This window comes from Felis catus, chromosome D1, assembly GCF_018350175.1.
Source record: "Felis catus isolate Fca126 chromosome D1, F.catus_Fca126_mat1.0, whole genome shotgun sequence".
In the NCBI taxonomy this organism is placed as follows: Eukaryota; Metazoa; Chordata; class Mammalia; order Carnivora; family Felidae; genus Felis; species Felis catus.
The window spans coordinates 67,877,207-67,898,366 of NC_058377.1; the positions used below are offsets into that span (position 1 = coordinate 67,877,207).

Below are 21,160 nucleotides of genomic sequence, written 5' to 3' on the forward strand. Positions count from 1 at the left end.
TTTTCCTGCCTTTCCAGTATCTAAAGGCTGCCTGCATGCCTTGGCTTATGGCTCTTTTCCATCTTCAAGGGCAGCAACAGCTGGTGGAGTCCTTGTCACGCTGTCATCCCCCTGGCTCTGACTCTTCTGCCTCTCTCTTCCACTTTTGAGTGCCCTGTGATTACACTGGGCCCATCCAGATAAGCCAAGATAATCTCTTTATTTTAAAATCAGCTGAGAACAACCTTAATTCCATCTGCAACCTTAATTCTCCATTGCCATGTGCCATACTATAGTCAACGGTTCCAGGGATTAGGACATGGGTGTCTTTGGGAGACCATTATTCTGTTTACTTCACACACCCATGAAGCCAGGCCTGCTGGCCCCCAAAGTCCAGAGATCTCAGATGTGTATCTAGAGTTTGTTCCATGAGAACCCTACAGCCCTCCGATCCATACATGCAAACCTATGGCCACACCCCAGTGACAGCAGCAACACCCACAGCCACCTTGCTAACTGCTCCTAGGTGGACTGAGCCCCCTGGCTCCATGCTGCATTCTCTCTCTGTTATAATCCCATCCTGATCCTTTCTACTTGGATGTTCATACAGGATCTCTCCAGGTCAGGACTAGGGCTGTGTGTGTGTGTGTGTGTGTGTGTGTGTGTGTGTGTATGCACCCATGTACCTATCTGTCCCAGTTGTTCCCTCCTGGGGTTGCAGAAAATAGTCTTAACTCCCTTTAATCATCCCCTCATGCCTTGGCCTCAAGCTTGAGCCCACCAGTCAACCCAAAAGTCAGTCCACACTATTCCTGGGAGGGAGGGACTAAGGCCTAGGGGGACATTGGAGAGAAGGGTGACATCATCACTGACAGACTCAGGAGTCTCTGACGATCAACCAGCAAGAGGCCAGAAGCAGTACCTGCCGGAGGCTCTGCCTTGAACTACCTTGGAGGTAGGCCATAGGGTTGCCATGGCAACTTCAAGCCTTGAAGCTTGACACCCAGAGCTCCCCCTTTCTTGCCCACATCCACATGCCCACCAGATCTGGTACTCACCCCTTACACTTTCCTGGCTCCTGTTCAGAAATAACAACCACTGCCTGCATAAAAGGATGAGATGTGCCCCTATCGTTTTGGAACGATGGGCTCCCATATGCCACCTGCTCGACCCGCTGTCACTGGGGTGGGGGCCCGCCCTTACTTTCCTGCCCCGAGCTGGCGAGTGGCTCCAACCCCCATGATCCTCCTTCCCCACAATCACAACCCATCTTCTCAGTGGCTCCCCAAAGATGCCACCTCCATTCCCTCCAACCCTCAGGCAAAGATTTCCCTGATCTCTTTGTTATACCCTCATTTTCCAAAAAATTGATACTTCATCTACATGCAGCAAAATTCACAGATCTTAAGTGAACTTGATGAGTTTTGACAAATGCATATTCCTATGTAGTCCACACCCCAATAAGACTTGTTTTTTCCCTTCTCTCTTTTTGCCCCTCATAGGTTATTTTGGAGCCTACAGACAAGGAGGAGGAGGGTGAGCACTGTGGGGCAGGAGCATACAGAGAAAGCCAGAGGAACATTTGGAGCTTGCCCCTGGGGATGTAAGGGATGGGGCAAAGTCCAGCCTGGGTGGGATGCAGCCTTTCTTCCCTTCAATCCTGAGGCCTGGGTGTCTCTCCAACCCAGAAAGCAAGAAGGCATAGCCCTGCCCAGATCCAGCAAAGGACCCTCACGGGGTGAGGTCTAGGAAGACCACCAGAGGAGGATGCCAAGGCCCTGTCTCTCCTGGGTCTTCTTACCTGGATGGCCAAGGGCCTACTCTGCTCTTGTTACAACAATGAAGACAGAATGAATGGCATTTCGATTTCCCTCAAAGCCAACTGTCCTGGAGCCCAGAGGAAAATGGTCCTTCCTCTGCCCGGATGAGACTAACAAAATTGCCACACTTCCGGTTCCCATGTCCTTCCTTTTCCAGGGGAGGGCCGTCACAGATCCTAAAGGGAAGCTCCTTGCAGATGCTTCTCTGGGTCCTGCCTCCCTGCTACACAGAAGAACAGGGCTTCCGTGGGCCATCAAGTCCAGCCCCTGACTTACTACAAACGTGTAGGAATGACTCCTCTTCAGGGAGGCCAGGAGATGGTCAGCAAGCTTTCTGATCACCTGTCCTGCTCTCCTACCACCTTCCATCTGGATTCCCGCTACAGTGTTAGCTCCTTGAGGTTTCTGTCTGACGCTTTACTGGGTACCTGGCACACACTTGGAGCTCAATAAACGTTTGTTGGATGAATAAAGCCTAGCAACACGCTGGCTGGACTTTGTTCCTTCTGCTGTGTATAAGGCACTGAGTATAGTATAGTATAGTATAGTATACTATAGTATAGTATAGTATAGTATAGTATAGTATAGTATAGTATAGTATAGTATGAATAAAGCCTAGCAACACGCTGGCTGGACTTTGTTCCTTCTGCTGTGTATAAGGCACTGAGTATAGTATGGTCCTTTTAGCCAGATGGAAAAATGGGTCAGATTACCTCTTGTAGCACTAAGAAAGGAGACAAAATAAGAGACCAGCCAGAGATGATGGAAGAGTGGGTGGGGCAGGATTCGGAACACCCACTTTCTGGTCCAGGAATGAAGCCAAGCATAACGTCAGGGTTAGGACTTAGAAGAGCAAACCCAAGAGGAAGGACAAAGAGCAGAGTGTGAAATCCAAGCACACCTCCAGGGGCAGAAGTCCCCACGGGCAAACAGGAGGAGGGCACAAAGGCACTGAGAATGAAGCAACACCCACCTGGCCTGATTCTTCTGGAGACTGTCCCTAGCATGGTGCTTCCTCTCCAGATGCTGCCGCTGCCCCACCCACCCTACCTTCAATCCCAACATTACCTGTAACAACGGCATCGTTCTCTACCTTGATGATAGATTGTATGCTCACCAAAACAGATCTTCCAACACTTAGAGAAGACTTTCCTGACTCAGACGAACTGATCAGCCCAGTGCCACATACTTTAAAGCAGTCCTCACTCCCAAGAGAATGTCACAGGTTGACACCTCAAGGCAGTAAGTCTGGTGGCAGTTACAAACACAAACCCTGGGTTCGGTCCCCAGCCCTGCCACTAGTGACCACAAGCAGATTTTATCTCTTCATGCCTCAGTTTCCTCTTCGGTAAAATGGAAACTAATAATAATAATGTCAAATAATAAGAAATATATATATTGGTCTCTACCCCTGGTTTCTGCTGATATTTGGTCTTTGAGCCCAGTTCCTGACATGGAGATCCTAAACACTTTGTCATTTCCTGACTGAAAGTAGTATCTGACAGAGCTCCTAAATCCCTTGGAGTCTCCTGGGTGATAAGAGCATCTTTTTTTTTTTTAAATATAATTTATTGTCAAATTGGCTAACATACAATCTGTAAAGTGTGCTCTTGGTTTTTGGGGTACATTCCCGTGGTTCATCACTTACATACAACACCCAGTGCTCATCCCAACAAGTGCCCTCCTCAATGCCCATCACCCATTTTCCCCTCATCCCCACCCTCCCCCCCATCAACCCTCAGTTTGTTCCCTGTATTTAAGAGTCTCTTACGGTTTGTCAATAGGAGCATCTTTTGATCTAATGAGGTGACTCTTGATGGGCCCCGAATGAAGGCTGGTCACCAGAAAGACCAAACCATAATTAGAAGTTTGAAACTTTCAGTCTAACCTCCCCACACAATCCTCTGAAGAGAGAAGATGTGCCGGAAAATGAGTTAATAATCGATCATGCCTGCATGATGAAGCCTCATAAAGTATGGGTTTCAGAGAGCTTCCAGGTTGGTGAACACATCCACATTCCAGGAGGATGATGCACCCCAAGCCCACAGGGACAGAAGCTCCTATGCCGGGGACCCTCCCAGGCCCCATTCTATATACCTCCTCATCAGACAGTTCATCCATATCCTGTATTATATGCTTCACAATCAACCATCACATGTAAGTATTTCCCTGAGTTCTGTGTAATTGCAGGCAAGTTCCTGAATTCAAGGATGGGTCATGGGAACCTCACTTTATAGCCAGTCATTCAGAGACACAGGTGATAACGTGACACTTGTGATTGGCCTCTGAAGTGAGGGCAGCGTCATGGGACTGAGCCCATAACCTGTAGGACTGACTACCAGAGGTAGAGAGTGCCAGAACGGGATGGAATGGTAGGGCCTCCAGCTGGTGTCACAGAATCAGCTGGTGTGGAAAAACCCGACACATCTGGTGTCAGAAGTATTGTGAGCAGGAGAGCAAAGAACACCGTGTGCTTCCTGGACAAGTACCTACTCCAGAAGGTTACTGCGAGGAGTCAAACAGTTAACATAAATAAAAGTGCCAGACGCATCCCTGCAAACATGGCTCAAGCTATATAAATGTTTGCCAATGTAATTTGAAATAGGATGATAGTAAAGACAGTGAAACAAATGTTTCCAAACGGAGTTAAACAGGATAAGCTAAGCGATGACCTTGTTACAAGGCAGGAATGGTTTTAGGGAAGTTAACAAAGAGGGGCACTTTTACCTAAGCACACCCTTGTTTTGAGTGGTCCCCCAACAGCTCTTGGGTCTTGGGCGTGTGTCTGGCACGGGCTCTGATAGAGCCCCTCCAAGCAGATGCATAAAGAGGAACTGCATTCTTAAAGCCACTGCAGAGAGGACTGCTGGGGGCGCACTCAGAAGGCTCAGCGCTACCTTTTATCAGGGATTCCATTTTTCCTCTATAAAGAGTCACCGTGCCCAACAGGGGAGGTGTGGAAACTCCATAAACTGTAGCTTTGTGCAGAGGGAAGGTCTTTCTATTGGGACTATTGCTCCTTTCCAATGGCTCAGAATTCTGCCCACCTGGAGTCCTTCAAAGATCCTTTCTCAGCAAAGTCCAGAAATCCAGGCTGGACTGGCCCCCAAAACGTGCCTCTTCCAGAGCATGCTTGCAAGGGATGGCCATGTGGCCTCTGTCCATCATCCCCCCCCCCCAACTTCCTGTTTCTCTCCCATGGAAATAGGAAGGAACAGCAACAGGGCACCTCTCTCAATGAAGGGTTAGGGGCTCCGGCATCGGTTGGCTCTTAACAAGACAGCTGCGGGCTACCATCAAAGACCAGGATTAGGCGTCTGGATACACAGTTTTGGCTCAACTACTTATCCAACTGTGTGACCTCAGACATAACACTCATTACACTTTCTGTTCCTCAGTTTCCTCAACCCTGAATGGGAAGAATATGCCAGTTCCTTCCCTACCTCCATCCACTTCAGGTTGGCGTGGTCCAACAGGGAAGGGCATTCTCAACAAGTCGAGCCCTATGTAAATACCGTTAATTGTTATGGTCATGTTGCAGTCTGTAAGATCTACCCTTTCCTTCCTTAGCTTCCTTCTGATTTCCTTTCTAACGTGGAACAAACGTGCATTGAGCTAGGCCTGAGTTTTGCATCAGAGCTGGCTGCAAAAAGTCTGCAGCTCCTGTGCTGCCAAGATCAAGGCCAAGGCCCCTGCAGAAGTCCTGGGGCCCTGACTCCTCTTGAGGACTCTTCTTCCAGAGCGTCTAGGTTCTGCCCACATCAGACCTACTTCTCCGCAGCCCCAGGCACGGTGCCTGCAGCACTCCCGGAGGGCTGAGACCTTGTGGCGCGGAGACAAAATCACCTTCAGGATATTCCCAGAATCCAACCCCATCCCAACACCTGCCCACTGCCATCATGGTCCAAGCCACCATCGCGTCTCACCTGGCTATGCAGAAGCCTCCTAACTGGACTCCCTGCTTTCTCCCTGGCCCTTTCAGTCTGTTCTCAGCACAGCAGCCACAGGGGCCTTTAAAAATGACAATCAGAGCATATTACTAGTCTGCTCAAGCCCTTGGATCCCCATCTCACAGAGTGAAAGGTACACCCCTTGCAGCAGCCTGCAAAGCCCTTCCCTGGCAATTCTCAGCCTGGGCTGTATACTGGAATCACATGAAAGTTCTAAGCAATACAGATAGAGTGTCACTTCTGGAAACTCTTTAACTGGTCTAGGGTGTGGCCCTGGCATCAAGATTGATATTTATTTATTTATTTATTTATTTATTTATTTATTTATTTATTTTAACATTTATTTATTATTGAGAGTCAGAGAGAGAGAGACAGAGCATGAGCATGGGAGGGGCAGAGAGAGGGGGAGACACAGAATCCGAAGCAGGCTCCAGGCTCTGAGCTGTCAGCACAGAGCCCGACGCGGGGCTCAAACTCACAAACTACAAGATCATGACCTGAGCCGAAGTCAGATGCTTAACCAACTGAGCCACCCAGGTGCCCCATCAAGATTATTTTAAAGCTCCCTATGAGTTGAATATGTAGCCAAGTTTGAGAACCACTAACCTACTTGATCTGCTTCCTGTTGCCCCTCTGCCCTCATCTCCAATTACTGCCTTCATGCTTGCTCTGGTCCAGCCACATGGGCCTCTTTTTTCTTTTTCAAACATGCCAAGCACACTTCTCCTACCTCAGGACCTTTGCACTTGCTCTACATAGAAAGTTTTTGCCCAGGTATCCGCATGGCTTGCTTCCTCATCTCTTCTGGATGTTTGCTCACATGTCACCTTGTTAGTGAAGTCTTTCTCTCCACCTCACTAAAAACTCAACACCTCCTTCTATTCCAGGAAATCCCTATCTCTGTCTTCAACTTTCTATTTCTTCATGACATTTGCTACCATCTAACATGGTACATATTTTACTTTAAAAAAATTTATTTTATTTTATTTTATTTGAGAGAGAGAGAGAGACAGACAGACAGAGAGAGAGAGAGAGAGAGAGAGAGAGAACGAACAAACAGGGGACAGGGGCAAAGGTAGAGACTCTCAAGTAGGATCCATGCTGGGGCTCAATCCCACAACCATGAGATCATGACCTGAGCCAAAATCAAGACTTGGATGCTCAACCCATAGAGCCACCCAGGCACCCCTGTTTTATTATGTGTCCCTGCCCATCTAGAAATGCAAGCTCTGTGAGGGCAAGGATTCCTGTCTGTTTTGTTCACTGCACTATCCCTGGGCCTAGACTATGCTGATACATAAGAAGTGCTCAGTAACTATCCTTTATGTGAATATATACTCTTCTAGCCCCTTGTAGATCCTCAGCTGCTCTCTCAGCCCTAGAACCCAATCAGGTTCTCCTTGGGCCAGGGAAAAACCATACTCAATTCTACAGTACACAGTAGGTGCTCAATAAATGTCTGTGGAACTGAACTGAACTTTCCTCCCTAGAAAAACATAGCCTCCAAACCCAGCAGCAAGATTTTTCCTAAAAACCCCAGACACAAGCTCACTGTGGTTTGCAACTTTAAGAAAATTTTAAAAATAAGGAGAAAGAGGGGAAAAGAAGGCATGGGCGGGGGAGCTCACAAAAGTTAATGAGATTTTCTCAGCTGTGGTACGTGCCCACACTTTTAATAATTAGGAGTAATAAAAACTCTAACTGAATCTTAAAGGAACGTCTTCTGTGACAAAGAGAGAAGTCAAGACAGACTTCTGCGTCGGGCATAATGACTTGTTAGCCCTGGAAGATGGATAGACTTTAAAATACTAATTTATAGGAAAAAAATAATTGTTCATAAAAATGCAACTAATTGGGTTAAAATGACTTATTAACAAGAATACTGGATGATTCTAAAGCCCATAGGGAGTAAATTAGGTTATTAATCCTCAACGCCTCATGAAAGAAGCTTCCCCTGCTTAGCAGATGGAGAAACTGAGGCTGAGGGAGGGGGAGAGTGAGTTGCCAATGGAGGCTGAGGGCACAGACCCTGCGGGAGAGGGACCCAGGAGCCCCAAGGCCCTGTCCTGACTCTGTCCCCAGCACTGTGGTGACCCCGTCTCCCCACAGTCAGGTCAAAAAGGGCCCAGCCACTGACTCTGCTCACCCACTGGGTCTGAGGTCAGGCAGAGGCCGGTCGAGGGGCAGACGGTCACTGAGGTAGGCGTTGTAGCCGTAGTACTGGAACTGCTTCAGGGCCATGCGCCGGCCTTCAGGGCTGAGCTCCTGGCCCCAGTGTGCAAACAGAGAGGAGTCTGTGAAGGGCTCAGCCTCTGCCTCCTCGGGCTTGGCGGGAGCCTCTGGAGAAAGAAGGGACAAGGAGACAGTGGGTCAGAGTGCACCCCTGCAAATGCCATGACAACCCCTTTCCCTTCCTCACCATCACCTTGCATACGACAATCTTATCCCCGTATTTGGGAGCTGTGGGGAGGACAGACTGCAATCGTCATGCTTCCCCAAACTCATTTATCCACCCATTCATCCATTCATTCATCCAACAACCACTAGGCACAAGGGATACAGAAATACATCCTACAGGGTCTACCGAGAAACTGAGGGATGTGATCCAGATGCCCCATGGCTTCAAGTGAGAACTCCCTCCTTTCCAGTCGGCCTCCCCACCAGAGACTCTAGCCTTAGCCCTCAAAGTGGGTTTCCACTTCTCTTTCCCAAGATTGCACCCCCACTCCCTGCCGGTCCTGGGCTGGCCCCACACCCAGGCCCTCCAGCTGAGGTTCTGCTCCCCTTTCCAGCTCTTGCCAGCCCACCTCCCTGTCCGCTGTCTGGTCTGATATGAGTTGCCTGGCCCCACCAAGCCCCATTCATGTGGCTCCAAGGACCTCCAGCCAGACTGCCTCCTGCTGCTTCCAGCCTGTGCCTACCAAATAGGGAATCACTGGCACAGAGGACAGCCCAAAAAATCCCCAGTCACCCATGCATTGTTGGCACTGCTCATTGACCCCTGGTAGACTTTGTAGGGGCAGCCCCCACACTAGGATAAGGAGAGCTCATGGTTTCCCTGGAACTTTCTAAGAAAATGAAGAGGACATTATTACCTATAAGAGCAGAAGCTTTGGATTCACACAGATATGGATTCAAAGAAATTCCCGCTGCACCATTCACTGGCTACATGGCCTCAAGCAAACACTCAATGTCTCTGTACCTCGACTGCCCCATTTGTAATGCAGGCATACTAATATCTACCCATGTCCGTCCCCACAGGATCTGAGAGGATTACATCCAATAATGTATATACAGCACTTCGGCCAGCATATGTCTCAGAAAAAGTACACAATAATTGGTAACCAGCGGAACACATAGCAAGGGGAGCCTGGCAGGGCATTTAAATCTTTCTTTTATGGGGGCAAAAGGTAGGTCTTTCCACGACATAGGCTGGTGGGTCAAGACTTGGGAATTTATTCTAAGGGTCATTTAGTCAAGGTCAGATATCAGAGCAATTGGACAGAGATGCCAAGCCCACTGGACGATGCCCTCCATGCTCATAAACATGATATAAGTGAGAGATGGTGCTGGGAGTCTGGAAACGAGACAGAGACCAGAAGGAAGCGGAAGTAGGTTGGGGACAGAAGAGGCAGGCCTGGGATACTTACTAATGACCCCTCAGCCATCCAGGCAGGCTTGGGACTTTTGCCAATGCCCCCTCAGCCATCTGTATGAAGCCAGTAGGTGTATGAAACACCTCTGTTGGATAACTTAAAGGCACAGGCTGGGCACAGGTGAAGGTCTAAGAATGCAGAGTCTTCAAGGTTGAGGAGCTCAGAGCTGCAGACCACAGTTCTTACTATCACCGCCTCTTGGGGGGAAAGCTCAGACATACCCCAAACCGGAGGTACATGAATCTCCTGGGATAACCATCATGGCTAGTCCCCACTGAGTGCTTTCCATGAGTCAGGCTCTGCTGTGAACGTTTTTGCCACATCAACTCATCGCGCCCTGCGTGGTGGGAACTATTATTGTTTCGACTTCACAGGTAATGAAAGTGAGGCCTGGGGAGGATGAGAAACTTGCCCTGATTCACTCACAAGGAGGCAAAGTAGTGGAGGGTCAGTCCTGAGAAGTCTGTCTCTCTAGGCGGTGGTCCTAACTGCTACACCATACACCTTCTACGTGGCAATGGGCCGGGACACACATGCGTTCCAAAGACAAATGTGGCACGCCAATTTTCCTTCAAGACACGGAAGGAAACTCAGGTACCCAAAGCAGATTAGGATCTAATAAGGAGTAAAATGCGAACCGCGTGTGCATTTCTGTGACAGAGCAAGCGTTTTTAGTACTTGTGGTGGCCACTGCAAGTTCCATGCCAGAACTCAGGGCCCACTTGCTCTCCCCTACAAGGCATAAGTGAAGGGAAGCACAGGGTTTACATGATCGATCGTCAAGGTCCTCGCCATCCCTAAAAAGATGTTAAGACTCGTTCATGTGGAATGTTGGGGTAGTAAAAACCTAAACCAGTGAGCCAACTGAATCATATGATATTTAAAAGAAATGGAGTTTTACTGCTCTCACATACCTAAATGGATATTACCAAGTAAAATGAGATCAGTTAATGAAAAAATTATGATTCACAATTAGACCTGCATTGCATAAAAATGTATTATAAACATATTAAAGTCCTCGGTTCCACCACACGCCCCTGTCTTTTTGCTCGGCATGGGTATAAACCACAACGAACTGGAGAGCAGTGGGTCTCGAATGATAAGCCGGGGGTGGGGGGGGGCACGGCAGCAGCAAGAAGTCCTCTTCGTTGAATTCCTGTGCAGAGCCAAGCACCGTGCTGGTCCATGTCTTTACCCAAGGTGATCTCTGTCTTGCTCATGGGTGTGCCCTCCACGAGGGCAGGCTGACATCTGTCTTATTCCCTGCTGCGCCCCCAGCATGGTACACAGCTCTTGTGAGGGGCTCAATATACCATTTTAAAATAAGTTAGTTGAGGCGCCTGAGTGGCTCAGTCGGTTAAGCATCTGACTCTTGGTTTCAGCTAGGGTCATGATCTCATGGTTTGTGAGTTCAAGCCCTGCATCGGGCTCTGAGCTGACAGTGCAGAGTCTGCTTGGGAGTCTCTCCGCCTAACCCACCCCCCACCCCCAACCCTCCACCACTCTCTCTTAAAATATAAATAAATGAAACTTTAAAAAAATTTTTTTAACGTTTATTTATTTTTGAGACAGAGAGAGACAGAGCATGAATGGGGGAGGGTCAGAGAGAGGGAGACACAGAATCTGAAACAGGCTCCAGGCTCTGAGCTGTCAGCACAGAGCCTGACACGGGGCTTGAACTCACTGACCGTGAGATCATGACCTGAGCCGAAGTCGGCCGCTTAACCGACTGAGCCACCCAGGCGCCCCAAAACTTTTTAAAAGATAGAATAAGTTTGTTGAACAGTAGCCTGTAGGGTTAGTTATTCATTCGACATGAGGAAACCAAAGATGAAAAGGTGAAATGACCAATCCAAGGTCATCCAGTTGGTCAGGGGCATTGAAGAAGGTCTGGCTCCCTCCAAACCTCACTTTCTTCCCTCTATATCACGAATGACAAACTACAGTCTGAGGGCCAAAGCTGACACACCACCTATTCTGTAAATAATGCTTAGTTGGAACACAGTCTCATCCATGTGCTTACATATTATCTACGGCTGCTTTAGAGCTACAAGGGCAGAGTTGAGTACATGCAACAGAGCCCATGTGGCCTAAAAAGTCGAAAATTCTCAACTATCTTGTCCCTCAAGAAAATGTGTGCTCTACATCTTATACCAGACATCCAAAGACTGGTTAAGGGTACTGGTTGCTGGTGGCTCAGTTGGTTGAATGTCTGACTCTTGATTTCAGCTCAGGTCATGATCCCAGGATCGTAGGATCGAGCCTCTAAAAATTGGGCTCCATGCTGAGTGTGGAGCCTATTTAAGATTCTCTCTCTCTCTCTCTCTCTCTCTCTCTCTCTCTCTCTCTGTCTTTCTGTTTCTGTCTCTCCCCCCCCCCACCACCTGTCTCCCCCACTTATGCCCACTCTCGCTCTCAAATTAAAAAAAAAAAAAAGAGTAGTGTCAGAATCCTGGGGACACTCCAGATCTACCATTTACCAGTTAGACTTAGCTTACCTGCACCTTAGTTTCCTCATCCAGAAAGTGTCATTGATCATAACAGTGACCTTTTCATAGGACACGTGTGCATACTCAATGAGATGTTCCATGTAAGGAGCTTAGCACAGTGCCTGGCACATGATAAATGTTAGCTCCATAAAGGTTAGCTACTAAGGAACCACAAAGCCCCATGGCCCCACTAGGGTGCTTTTCTGACAACACCTCTTGAGTTCAGATGGGGGAGATAAATGGCCCTGCCCTGAGGTCCCCAGCTCTGAAAGATGTAGTTACTGTCTAGGCCCCAGATGAAGCATTTCCATGTCCACTGACAAGTGGCCTGCCCTTAACTGGTCCTAGACCCAACTCCTTTATCTCTCCAGTAAGAAAACAGTCCTACATGGTCCTCAGCAAAGGAGGACCATCTTTGACATGGTGTTGTGATGGGCAAGGAGGCTTCAGGGAGGTGCCCAGGCTAGGACCAGGGTCCAGGGGCATCTGGACACATCTGGTGATGGGCCAGACCAAGGGCTGTCTGTCAGCCCAGAATGCTCCTCTTAGGAGCAGACTTGGGCTATACTGGAGTATAACATTTCCTACTGGGGTCTAGACCTCCTTGGGCACACTTGACCAACTGAGGGGTGACTCAGAAGTATATATCCAGAAAGCTGAGAGCTCCCCAAGGGGAGCTCATTCAAGGCGGAGGCTCAGTGGGGCACAGTGAACTCAGCCTGGTGGCAGAGCCAGAGTTTAGAGGGTTCTGAGTACAGCACAAACTCTGTAATCCCAGTTCATTCCTCGCCCAGTGCTGGTGCTTGTCTGGGTCCTAGGGAGAGGGGGCTGACAGGGAACACATAGGCCATTTCCTCAGACAGCCACACATAAGACCCGATAGGCACCCGTGTAACTCAGAGGCAGGGAGACATTCTCCCACCTTCCTGCACTATGAGCTCTGTGGCATGGGCAGGAGGGGAGCCCCCTACAGGGCATGAGCAGACCCACAGGCTGGGGGAAACACTACCATGCTATACGCCCTCTCTGCGCAGTACCCTCCAATGGCCAACTATCTCCTCGGCATGAAAGACTGAGTCCCAACTAACACTAACAAGGCCCTACAAGGCTCCCTGGGATCAAAACCTGAGAGCCTCCAGAGCTCACCCCCTACCACTGCTCCCCTGTCTTCTCTAGTCCAGCCACACCAGCCCCTCGGCCCCTCGCAAGACTCACTCAGCATATCTCACCTCAGGGCCTTTGCTCTTGCACTTCCTTCTATACCCTTATGACTAACCCCCCCCCCCCACTTCCTTTCCGTCTTTACTCAGAAGTCATTTTCTCAGCAAAGCCTTTTCTAAACATTCAATCTCAGTGTTTCCTCCACACCCACTACAGGACTTTTTCTATTTGTCTTGCTAGTTGTTTGTCTTTCCTGACTCAAATGTGAGCTCCACGAAGTCAGGGACTTGCTCCGTTCTCTGAGGAGCCCCCAGTGCTTACAACAGTGCCTGTTTTAACAGGTGCTCAATGAATATCAGGAAAATGAATGAATGGGGCAGTAGCAATAGGTCAGAAGAGGAGTCAGTAAGCCCCCTATCCACCAGGGACTCACCAAATCCTCAGAGGGGATTGAAAGGGGACTGGAGTCTTGTGTCAGCAAGCAGGAGTGTGACGCCAGTAAAGGGCAAGCAAATTCTACTTGCGTGCAGTTAATTTCCTACCTAGCTCACTTATGCAAAGCCATTTGAGATTATGCTCTTAGAAGCCTCTTGGGGAGTTCCAAGGAATGTGGTCATTGGTAGACAACCCTCACCCCTGTCCCAGGACTCTGGTAAATCTCTTATATCAGGGAATTACCTGACAGACCGTGCACAGAGGAATTGCCCCCAAAAACATGGGGAGTAGAGAAATAAGGAAGGAGGGAGGGAAAGCTGTGTCGGTTTCTTGCCTCTTCCTCTTTCTGCTCTCACCTGGAAGAGCTCAGAATTGGAAAGACCACATGAAGACTCCAAAGTCACAGAAACCCTGGTGTAGAGGACAATGAGGTGGTAAGACCGAGTCTTCAGGAAACTAACCTAAGATGCCTTCGGGGAGTGTCTGACCCAAACCGCAAGAGCTTCAGAGAGCCTGAGCTCTCTGAGTCAGGTGTCCCCAACCTTCCCCAAAGTTCCTGTAGACGTGTGGCTGTCAGCCTTCCTCCTGACCTCATCCCCAGCTCAGTCTCTAAGGTGCCTGCTACAGAAATCCCTGCCACCAACTCAAGGTCACTAATCCCTGCACCTTTTGAAGAGAAAAGGCACATTTGATGCGTCTGTGTAAAGCATGACATTTTTGACACTGAGGAAAAGGGCTGACTTACTCCTCCTTGACATCTCTTAGAAGAACCTGCCTTTCCCTTTGTAGCCCCCCCCCCCACCTTGGGGCCCAGGGAACAACCAATCCTGCTCATTCCAAGAATGCTCTCCTTGGCCAGCATCTGGGAACTGCTGTCAGTCAGCTTGATCCCGAGGGGATAAAGGCTGCACCTCTTTCATTGCCGGGCCTTGGGAGTCACTGTCAGCTCTGCCCTAGAGGGCGTCAACTCTTCTTATCAGATAATCAACAAATATTGAAGCAAGTTTATGCTGCGCCAGGCCTATTGCTGGGCATTGGAAATATAAAGACTTCTCAGACTTGGTGCCTATCCCCATGCAGCAGGCAGTCTAGGGAAAAGCCAGACGTATAGAGAATGTGATCAGTGCTCAGCCACTGGGTCACTGAAGACGGAAGGGGGGGTGTGCAAGGAAGGCTTCCTAGAGGAGGCGATGCTTGAGTTAGACATGAAGAACAAGTGAGATTCACAAGCTCTCTCTGGGGAAGGGAACCCCAAGGGCAGGACCAACAGGAACAAGGATGCAGAAGCGGGAGAGAGCACAGTGTGGGGCTCAAGGCCTCAGGACAGATGGCTACCCACAGCTGAAACTGGAGAAGAAGAACCCAAGCTGCTGGGGGCCTCAGTAGGCCTGGGACAGCAGGATGTATGGAAGAACCATAAAGGAAACTGCAAGTCTTACAGCCCAGGATTGGCCATACATAACATTTGGAAATAGCTTATAAACCTACAAGCATGTATGCCAAAGCCCAACATACTAACCATCACCAAAGGTACTATGCGGAGGGGCAAAGTGCATTATGTGAGGTCCAATGAAGAGGGAACCGCATGCCAATCTAGGGTGTCTACTGCAAACCCTTTGCCCCTGTACACCTTACCCCAGTTCCACTGTCCTGCCCCTGCCAGGTGGTGAGGCCAGGCCATCACAGAGGCTGGGTGATGTAGGGCCTACCCTCCCCATCATAGACAAGAGGAAACTGCAGCCCGGGGACGTATCCCCAGCCAACCTCCATGTTGGGAGCAAGACACAATGGCTTGAAGATTGTAGAAACTTCAGGCCCTGGGAGACTTTCAGTTGGTCTGCTCGGGTCCACTGCAGCATTAAACTACTGAAATACTTCCACAGAGCTGGTAAAAAGCTGTTGCCCAGAGTCCCTCCAGGTGGCCTTGGCTGCCCTGGCTCTTTTCTTGGAATGTTCCAGGTCTCTCCACCAGCCAGCAACCACAGGTGTATGCCTGGTCTGGCCAGCAGTCCCAGGACCTTGCTCCACGCTGTGGCCAGCATTCATGCAAAATGGCTAGTGCCTGTGCCCTAGCTGGTTGAGTATGTTTTGACTATCACTTGCTCCAAACCCTTCCTAGGGGGCCCCTGTGAATATGAATTATGGGTTTCCAGAGACCTTTCACTCAGCTCATCTGTTTCTCCATGTGAATGCCCAGTTCTCATTGTGCATGACCTGTTTTCCAGAAAGTTCTACCAGTGATCACCTGGGGCATCGGGAAATGCCACCTTATGGTCTCAGATATGCCCCATGTGCAGCCCACTAATGAGAACGGAGAATTACAGATACATGTCCTGACAGCCTCTATGCTAATTCACAGAGACAGGAGGGAAGTGGGGCAGGAAAGCAGCTTGCGAGGCTTTGAGCAATTAAAGCAACAAAAGCCGCAACTCTGAGGGTCGTGCACGGGTGCACCCGCCAGGCACGAGGGCACATCTGGAGACTCTGCCAAGGCTCTCGTGGCTCGTGCAGCCCCTGATGCTGGAAACAGGAAGGATACCTGCTCGAGAGCGGCTGCTTTGTTGAGCAGCCCAAACGGAGCTTTTGCTCCGCACAATGGAGCGGCAAGAAAATGGGTTTGGGCGTGAGATAAACATTGTAATGCTGCCCAGCCCATCCGCTTCTGACTGCCTGTCCTCTCCAGGCCCCCATTCCTGGCCACCCCTGTCTTCTGAAGCGGAGCCATTTAGCTGCCTCCCGCTGTGCACGTTAGTGAGGGGCCGCTAGCAATTTGGAGAAGCTGCAGGAGAGGCTCTGGCCCAGGCGTCCCCCTCCCTGAGCAGGAACCCAAGACCATCTCGGCTCTCGGATTTTCGGATGAATCCTAAACTAGCAATTGAAGGGGACACACTGCACAGTTTCCGCTGGAGGCCAAAGTGGTTTGGGGCTCCCACCTCAGGACTGGGCGGCAGTACAGGTCAGGCTCTGCCGAGCGGACAGAGAGAGGCACCCGGGACTCAGCTCCCATCACTTAGCACCCCTGGCCCGTGGCCCATGTTCAGCCATGTGCTCTTTGGAAGGGGCAGCTTTGCTTCTGGTGCCTCAGTTTGGGCACCTCTAGGAAAGCAGGGGAGCCTTCTTGTTTCTTGTGGGTTTACTCACTTTACTATACATTCATTCCTATTTCAGGCCGAGTTCAGAAGGCTTTGAGGGTGTGTAAGGAGGGGGCCTTTGCTTCTGCCCTGCAGCCAGTCCTATAGCCACTGCTATTTCTGTTTCTGCCCTCAGGCCAGGCTCAAAGCCAAAGCTTGGGGTGTTTGGTGATAGGATCCAGAATGCAGTGATGAGGAGGCAGCGGGAAGTGGGACAGACAGGCAAGCCCGGGTCCCAGGTGACTGCCTGCAGTGGGCACCAGAACCTGTGTATAAGGTCTCTCCAAGGGACAGACCCAGATCGACCTGTCTCCTGGTCCTCCTCCCGGTATGTTCTGCGGCCCCCTTCTCCCCAGTCCTGGGGTTGTTATTCACTCTCTCGGACAAGACCGTCAGCCTGGCCCCTCGAGCCCCATCCCCTTCTCCTGTGAAATGGGGACAGCCTGTCAAGCTGCTATGTAGAATCACAGTGAAGACAGCTTTTGGAAGCATGAAGGCTAAGCATTAAATAATGGAGGGGGCATTGCTCACTATCCCAGATAAGAATTCTTAAAGGATATTTCCTTTCCTTCCACTCCATTGACTCATTTTGTCCCACATCTTTACTGGGGGGTAATTTATAGAACACAAAATTCACCCACCTCAAATGTACAATTCAATGATTTTTAGAAAGATTTTCTTTTACTCTTGAGATGCTTTGCTGCATGTTTTATTTGGGGCTAAAAAGAAAAGGGCAACTGGATATCCAGAAATGTGCACTTCTCTTGTCAGCTTTCAGGAAACTCCTGCCTGCTGGCTTCCCGCTGGTGAGAAGTCACCATTATTCCTACTAAAGAGCCTCGAGCTTGGGCCTCGCCAGAGCAGCTCAGGCTGTTTCCATCAAGGCCCGCCATCCGGGTACTACTGCTGAGGTCGGCTTCGCTTCACCACCAGGGAGGGATTTAACCCTGAACTGACACCCTGTGCTGTCTCCACAGCCCGGGATACGTGTCTCCCCTCCCTCCCCTTCCAACACCCAGCTCTGAGGTTCAAAGCCAGCCTCTGTGCCCAGTCCCAGCCGCAGGGAAGCACAGAGAGCTTGTGGGAAGTAGAGGCAGGAGGCCTCCGCCGACCCTCAACTCCCACACTGCACAAATCTGCTACACTGTGGGTCCCCTCTCTCTCCGGTAAGACGGACCCAGTGTTTGGGTTTTATTTGGGAGAAAAAGGAGAACTTTAAGCCCATCATCGTGGTGCTTTTCTTTTCCTCGAAATGTCAAGACAGTGTGCCTCTTCTTGGGCTCCCAAGGGAAAATTCTCAGACTTTTTAAAACACCCTTTGATATGCTAAGAGTCCTAATAATAATAATAATAACGTATTCTGCATAAGGTATTTCCCCTCTTCCGTGCTTCTGGAGGTGCATTAGAACATGAGCTAAAGGTCTTTTGCCAGCAGCCCTCACAATTAGGCTTTCTCTCCCAGGGATCCTCAGAACTGCTAAGAGAAAGAAGTGGAATCTGACAAGAAAAAGCTTGGAGCTAATCAAAAGAAAGGAGCCCTGACAGTCTCAAGTCTGACACCATTAAATCCTCTGCGCAATGACTTTATTCATCGTGGCAAAGGCAAATCCAGGAGAGCTTCCTCTGACCCCCAACGGGTGTTGTGGGGAAAGAGAGAGACTTCTACAGAATGCCTCATTACAAGGCAGGGCCAAGGCCTGTCTGCAAGGGTGGCTTCCTGTAGGGGCTCTGGACTCAGCTCTGCCCTTGACTATCTGGGTGACCTCCATCCAGCTCTTGAACCTTTCTGAGCCTGAGCTTGCTCATCTGTCTAATGGGGATAATGTTATCTACCTCTAGCTCACTGTAAAGATTAAGTGTGGCGGTGAAAGTCAGTAAAGTGTTTAGCAAACCTTCAGATGCCTGGTAAGCAGATTCATTTCCTGTTGTCAGGATGGCTGAGTGGTCTAAGGAACTGGATTCCGGATTAGTTTGCCAGTGCTGCTATAACAAATGATCACAATTTTTTCTCTAAGATAAAATCAGGGTGTTGACAAGGCTGCTTTCCTTTCTGAATGTTCTAAAGGAGAATCCATTTCCCTGGATCCTTGAATCTTTGAATCCTTTCCAGCTTCTAGTGGCTGCCTGTATTCCTTGGCCCAAGGCCCTCTTACTTGATGGCCATTGCCAACATGAGTGGCTTCAGTCCTTTTCACACGGCATCACCCTGACTTTCTCTTCCGATCCCCTTTCCACTTCTAAGGACTCTGAGATGACACTGGACCCACTTGGATAATCTAGGATGCTCTCCCTATTTTGAAGTCAGCTTATTAACAACCTCAATTCCATCTGCAACCTCAATTCCCCACTGCCATGTAAGGTAACAGATTCACAGATTCCAGAGATTGTCACGTGCACACCTTTTGGTGGGGGGATGGTCGTTATTCTGCTTACCCCAATAAGAGCTCCATCATTGTGGGTTTTGCCATCAATAGAAAGGAGATTCTGATACTTTGCCCTCAGGTTTGTAGGGAGGCAAAGGAATGACAACTACCATTTGTTGAGCACCAACCATGTGCTAGCGCTGACCTCAGCGCAGCGCTCTCTCACCCCTGACATTCCAGTGAGACTGCATGCAGGGATATGACAGGTGCTATCAGGGCAGGACTGACAGCCAGGTTCTCCAAAGGAGCAGGTGCATGTGAGGGTAGCCGGTGGCCATGAGCTGTGCAGGGGCGTCATCCCTGACCTTGAAGCCAGCATGGCCCTGCCTCCCTCATACACCAGCTAATGAACAACAAAGGACAGCCCCAGACAGCACAAGGCAGGTACTGAGGCAATCACCGTTCTGCCTCTGTCTCTTCTCCGCTGGCTCTGATTGAACTATCCTGGTTCCCAACTGGCTCCTGATCACTGGCCTTGCCTCCCACTGCTGTGCTTTGGACTAGGAATTGGCATTTGGCTACCCCCAAATTCTGCCTTTCAAAACCCCCTAAAGTTCCAGGTCTATTGTGTTTGTGTGTATGTGGAGGGGGGTGGCTCTCATCTGAGAATCTGATGAAGACTGTGACCACTCCCCAGAAAATACACACCGACACGTGCACAGAATAATCTGCTTTCAATTTCATGGGAGTCCTGGATGGCAATATGATGTAAAGCAGGGGTTGACAAACTTTTTTCTGTAAAGGACCAGCAATGAATAGTTTAGGCTTGCAGGTCAGATGGTCTCAGTCTCCACCACTCAACTCTGCTGTTGCAGGGAGAAAGCAGCACTGGGCACCACGTAAATGAGTGGGTGTAGCTGTGTTCCAAGAAAACTGTTTATAAAAGCAGGCAGCAGGTCAGATTTGGCCTGTGGACTGCAGTTTGCCAAACCCTGGGGTAGTGGTAGCAAAGCCACCATGGCTCCTGGCTGCCCCATCTACTGGATGGATGGGTCTTAACTGCTCTGAGCCTCTGTTTCCTCACTTGGAAATGAGGATAACAATACTGCTTCATACGGTTGTAGTGAGGAAAGTAGGAATAAATCTGTGTCAAGCACTCAGAACAGTGCCTAGCACCTAGTAAGCTGGGTGGTGTCAGCTAGGCTCTGTGTGCTGGCCAAGAGCCTCTGCCTCCAGGAAGCTGGCTTTGATACGCCTCTCTAGCTCCTCTGAGCCCCTGGTATCTGCCTCATGGGTCACAACCCTAGCCCACCTGGCTGGGGCTGAGTGAGGCCTAATTCAGCCCCGGCTGGGAAAGACAGAAGGCAGTTATGGTCTGGGATGTTCAAGTCCCTGCAAACTGGACGCTGGGCAAAGCTGGGGATAGAGAAATCAGACCCCATGTGTTGGGAGGGGCTGGCAATGGCTGGAGAAGGCAGCCCAGACAAGTGGGCTAGGATTCAGGAAGATGGCAAGTCCTAGCAAAGAACTACAGAATGATCTGGGGGCGGTCTAGGGAGAAGCACCATTATTTCTCTCTGGTCTGACGTGTCAGGCAAGGAACGGGAATTCGTCTGACTCTGGGAGGCCATTCCAGATACTGTATGATGGCCTCCCACAGCCAGACAGATCCCACACCTTCTCTAGTGCCCTGTCCTGCCCGTCCTGCACAGGCTGGGGTCTGGGCCTAGGTGTGGCTGAGCTCACCGCTGAGAGGGCCGAGCAGGTAGGGGCAGCCAGAGCTCAGCGTGTGCGCACACACTCATGGAAATGGAAGTGGACGTGATTAGAAATTATGCAGAATGAAAGCTTCCATTAAAGGTCCGAGTCTTTATGCTCCAAGCCAACCATATAAAGCACATGTGAAAAACTCACTTTAAGGAGTGACAAATGTGTGTATCTTAGGAACCAGGATTTATAGGTGCCATTATGTGCTACTTTAAAACAACCCTTTAAACCTAGGATTCTGCCTAGGAGATATAATGAACTCTGAAGCACATACCATCATTTTTTTTTTCCCTGAGAGTTGACAGCCTGGAGCCGAGCACCCGGACTTCTAAATATACACCTCACTGTTCACACATAAAACACAGTGTTTCCACACATCAATTTCTTGGAATGAACTAGCTGGCTGACC

General features: G+C 49.7%; 1 protein-coding gene across 7 annotated transcripts in view; it reads right to left on the bottom strand.

Moving 5' to 3' along the window:
• GALNT18 (polypeptide N-acetylgalactosaminyltransferase 18) overlaps positions 1-21,160 on the bottom strand; it is a 410,401-nt gene that overhangs the window by 169,213 nt on the left and 220,028 nt on the right. For all 7 annotated transcript variants that reach the window (XM_045038963.1, XM_045038961.1, XM_003993000.5 and 4 more), the window contains one exon: positions 7,896-8,088. In XM_045038963.1, coding sequence (XP_044894898.1) covers positions 7,896-8,088 — 193 coding nt within the window. The remainder of the gene's footprint in view (positions 1-7,895; positions 8,089-21,160) is intronic.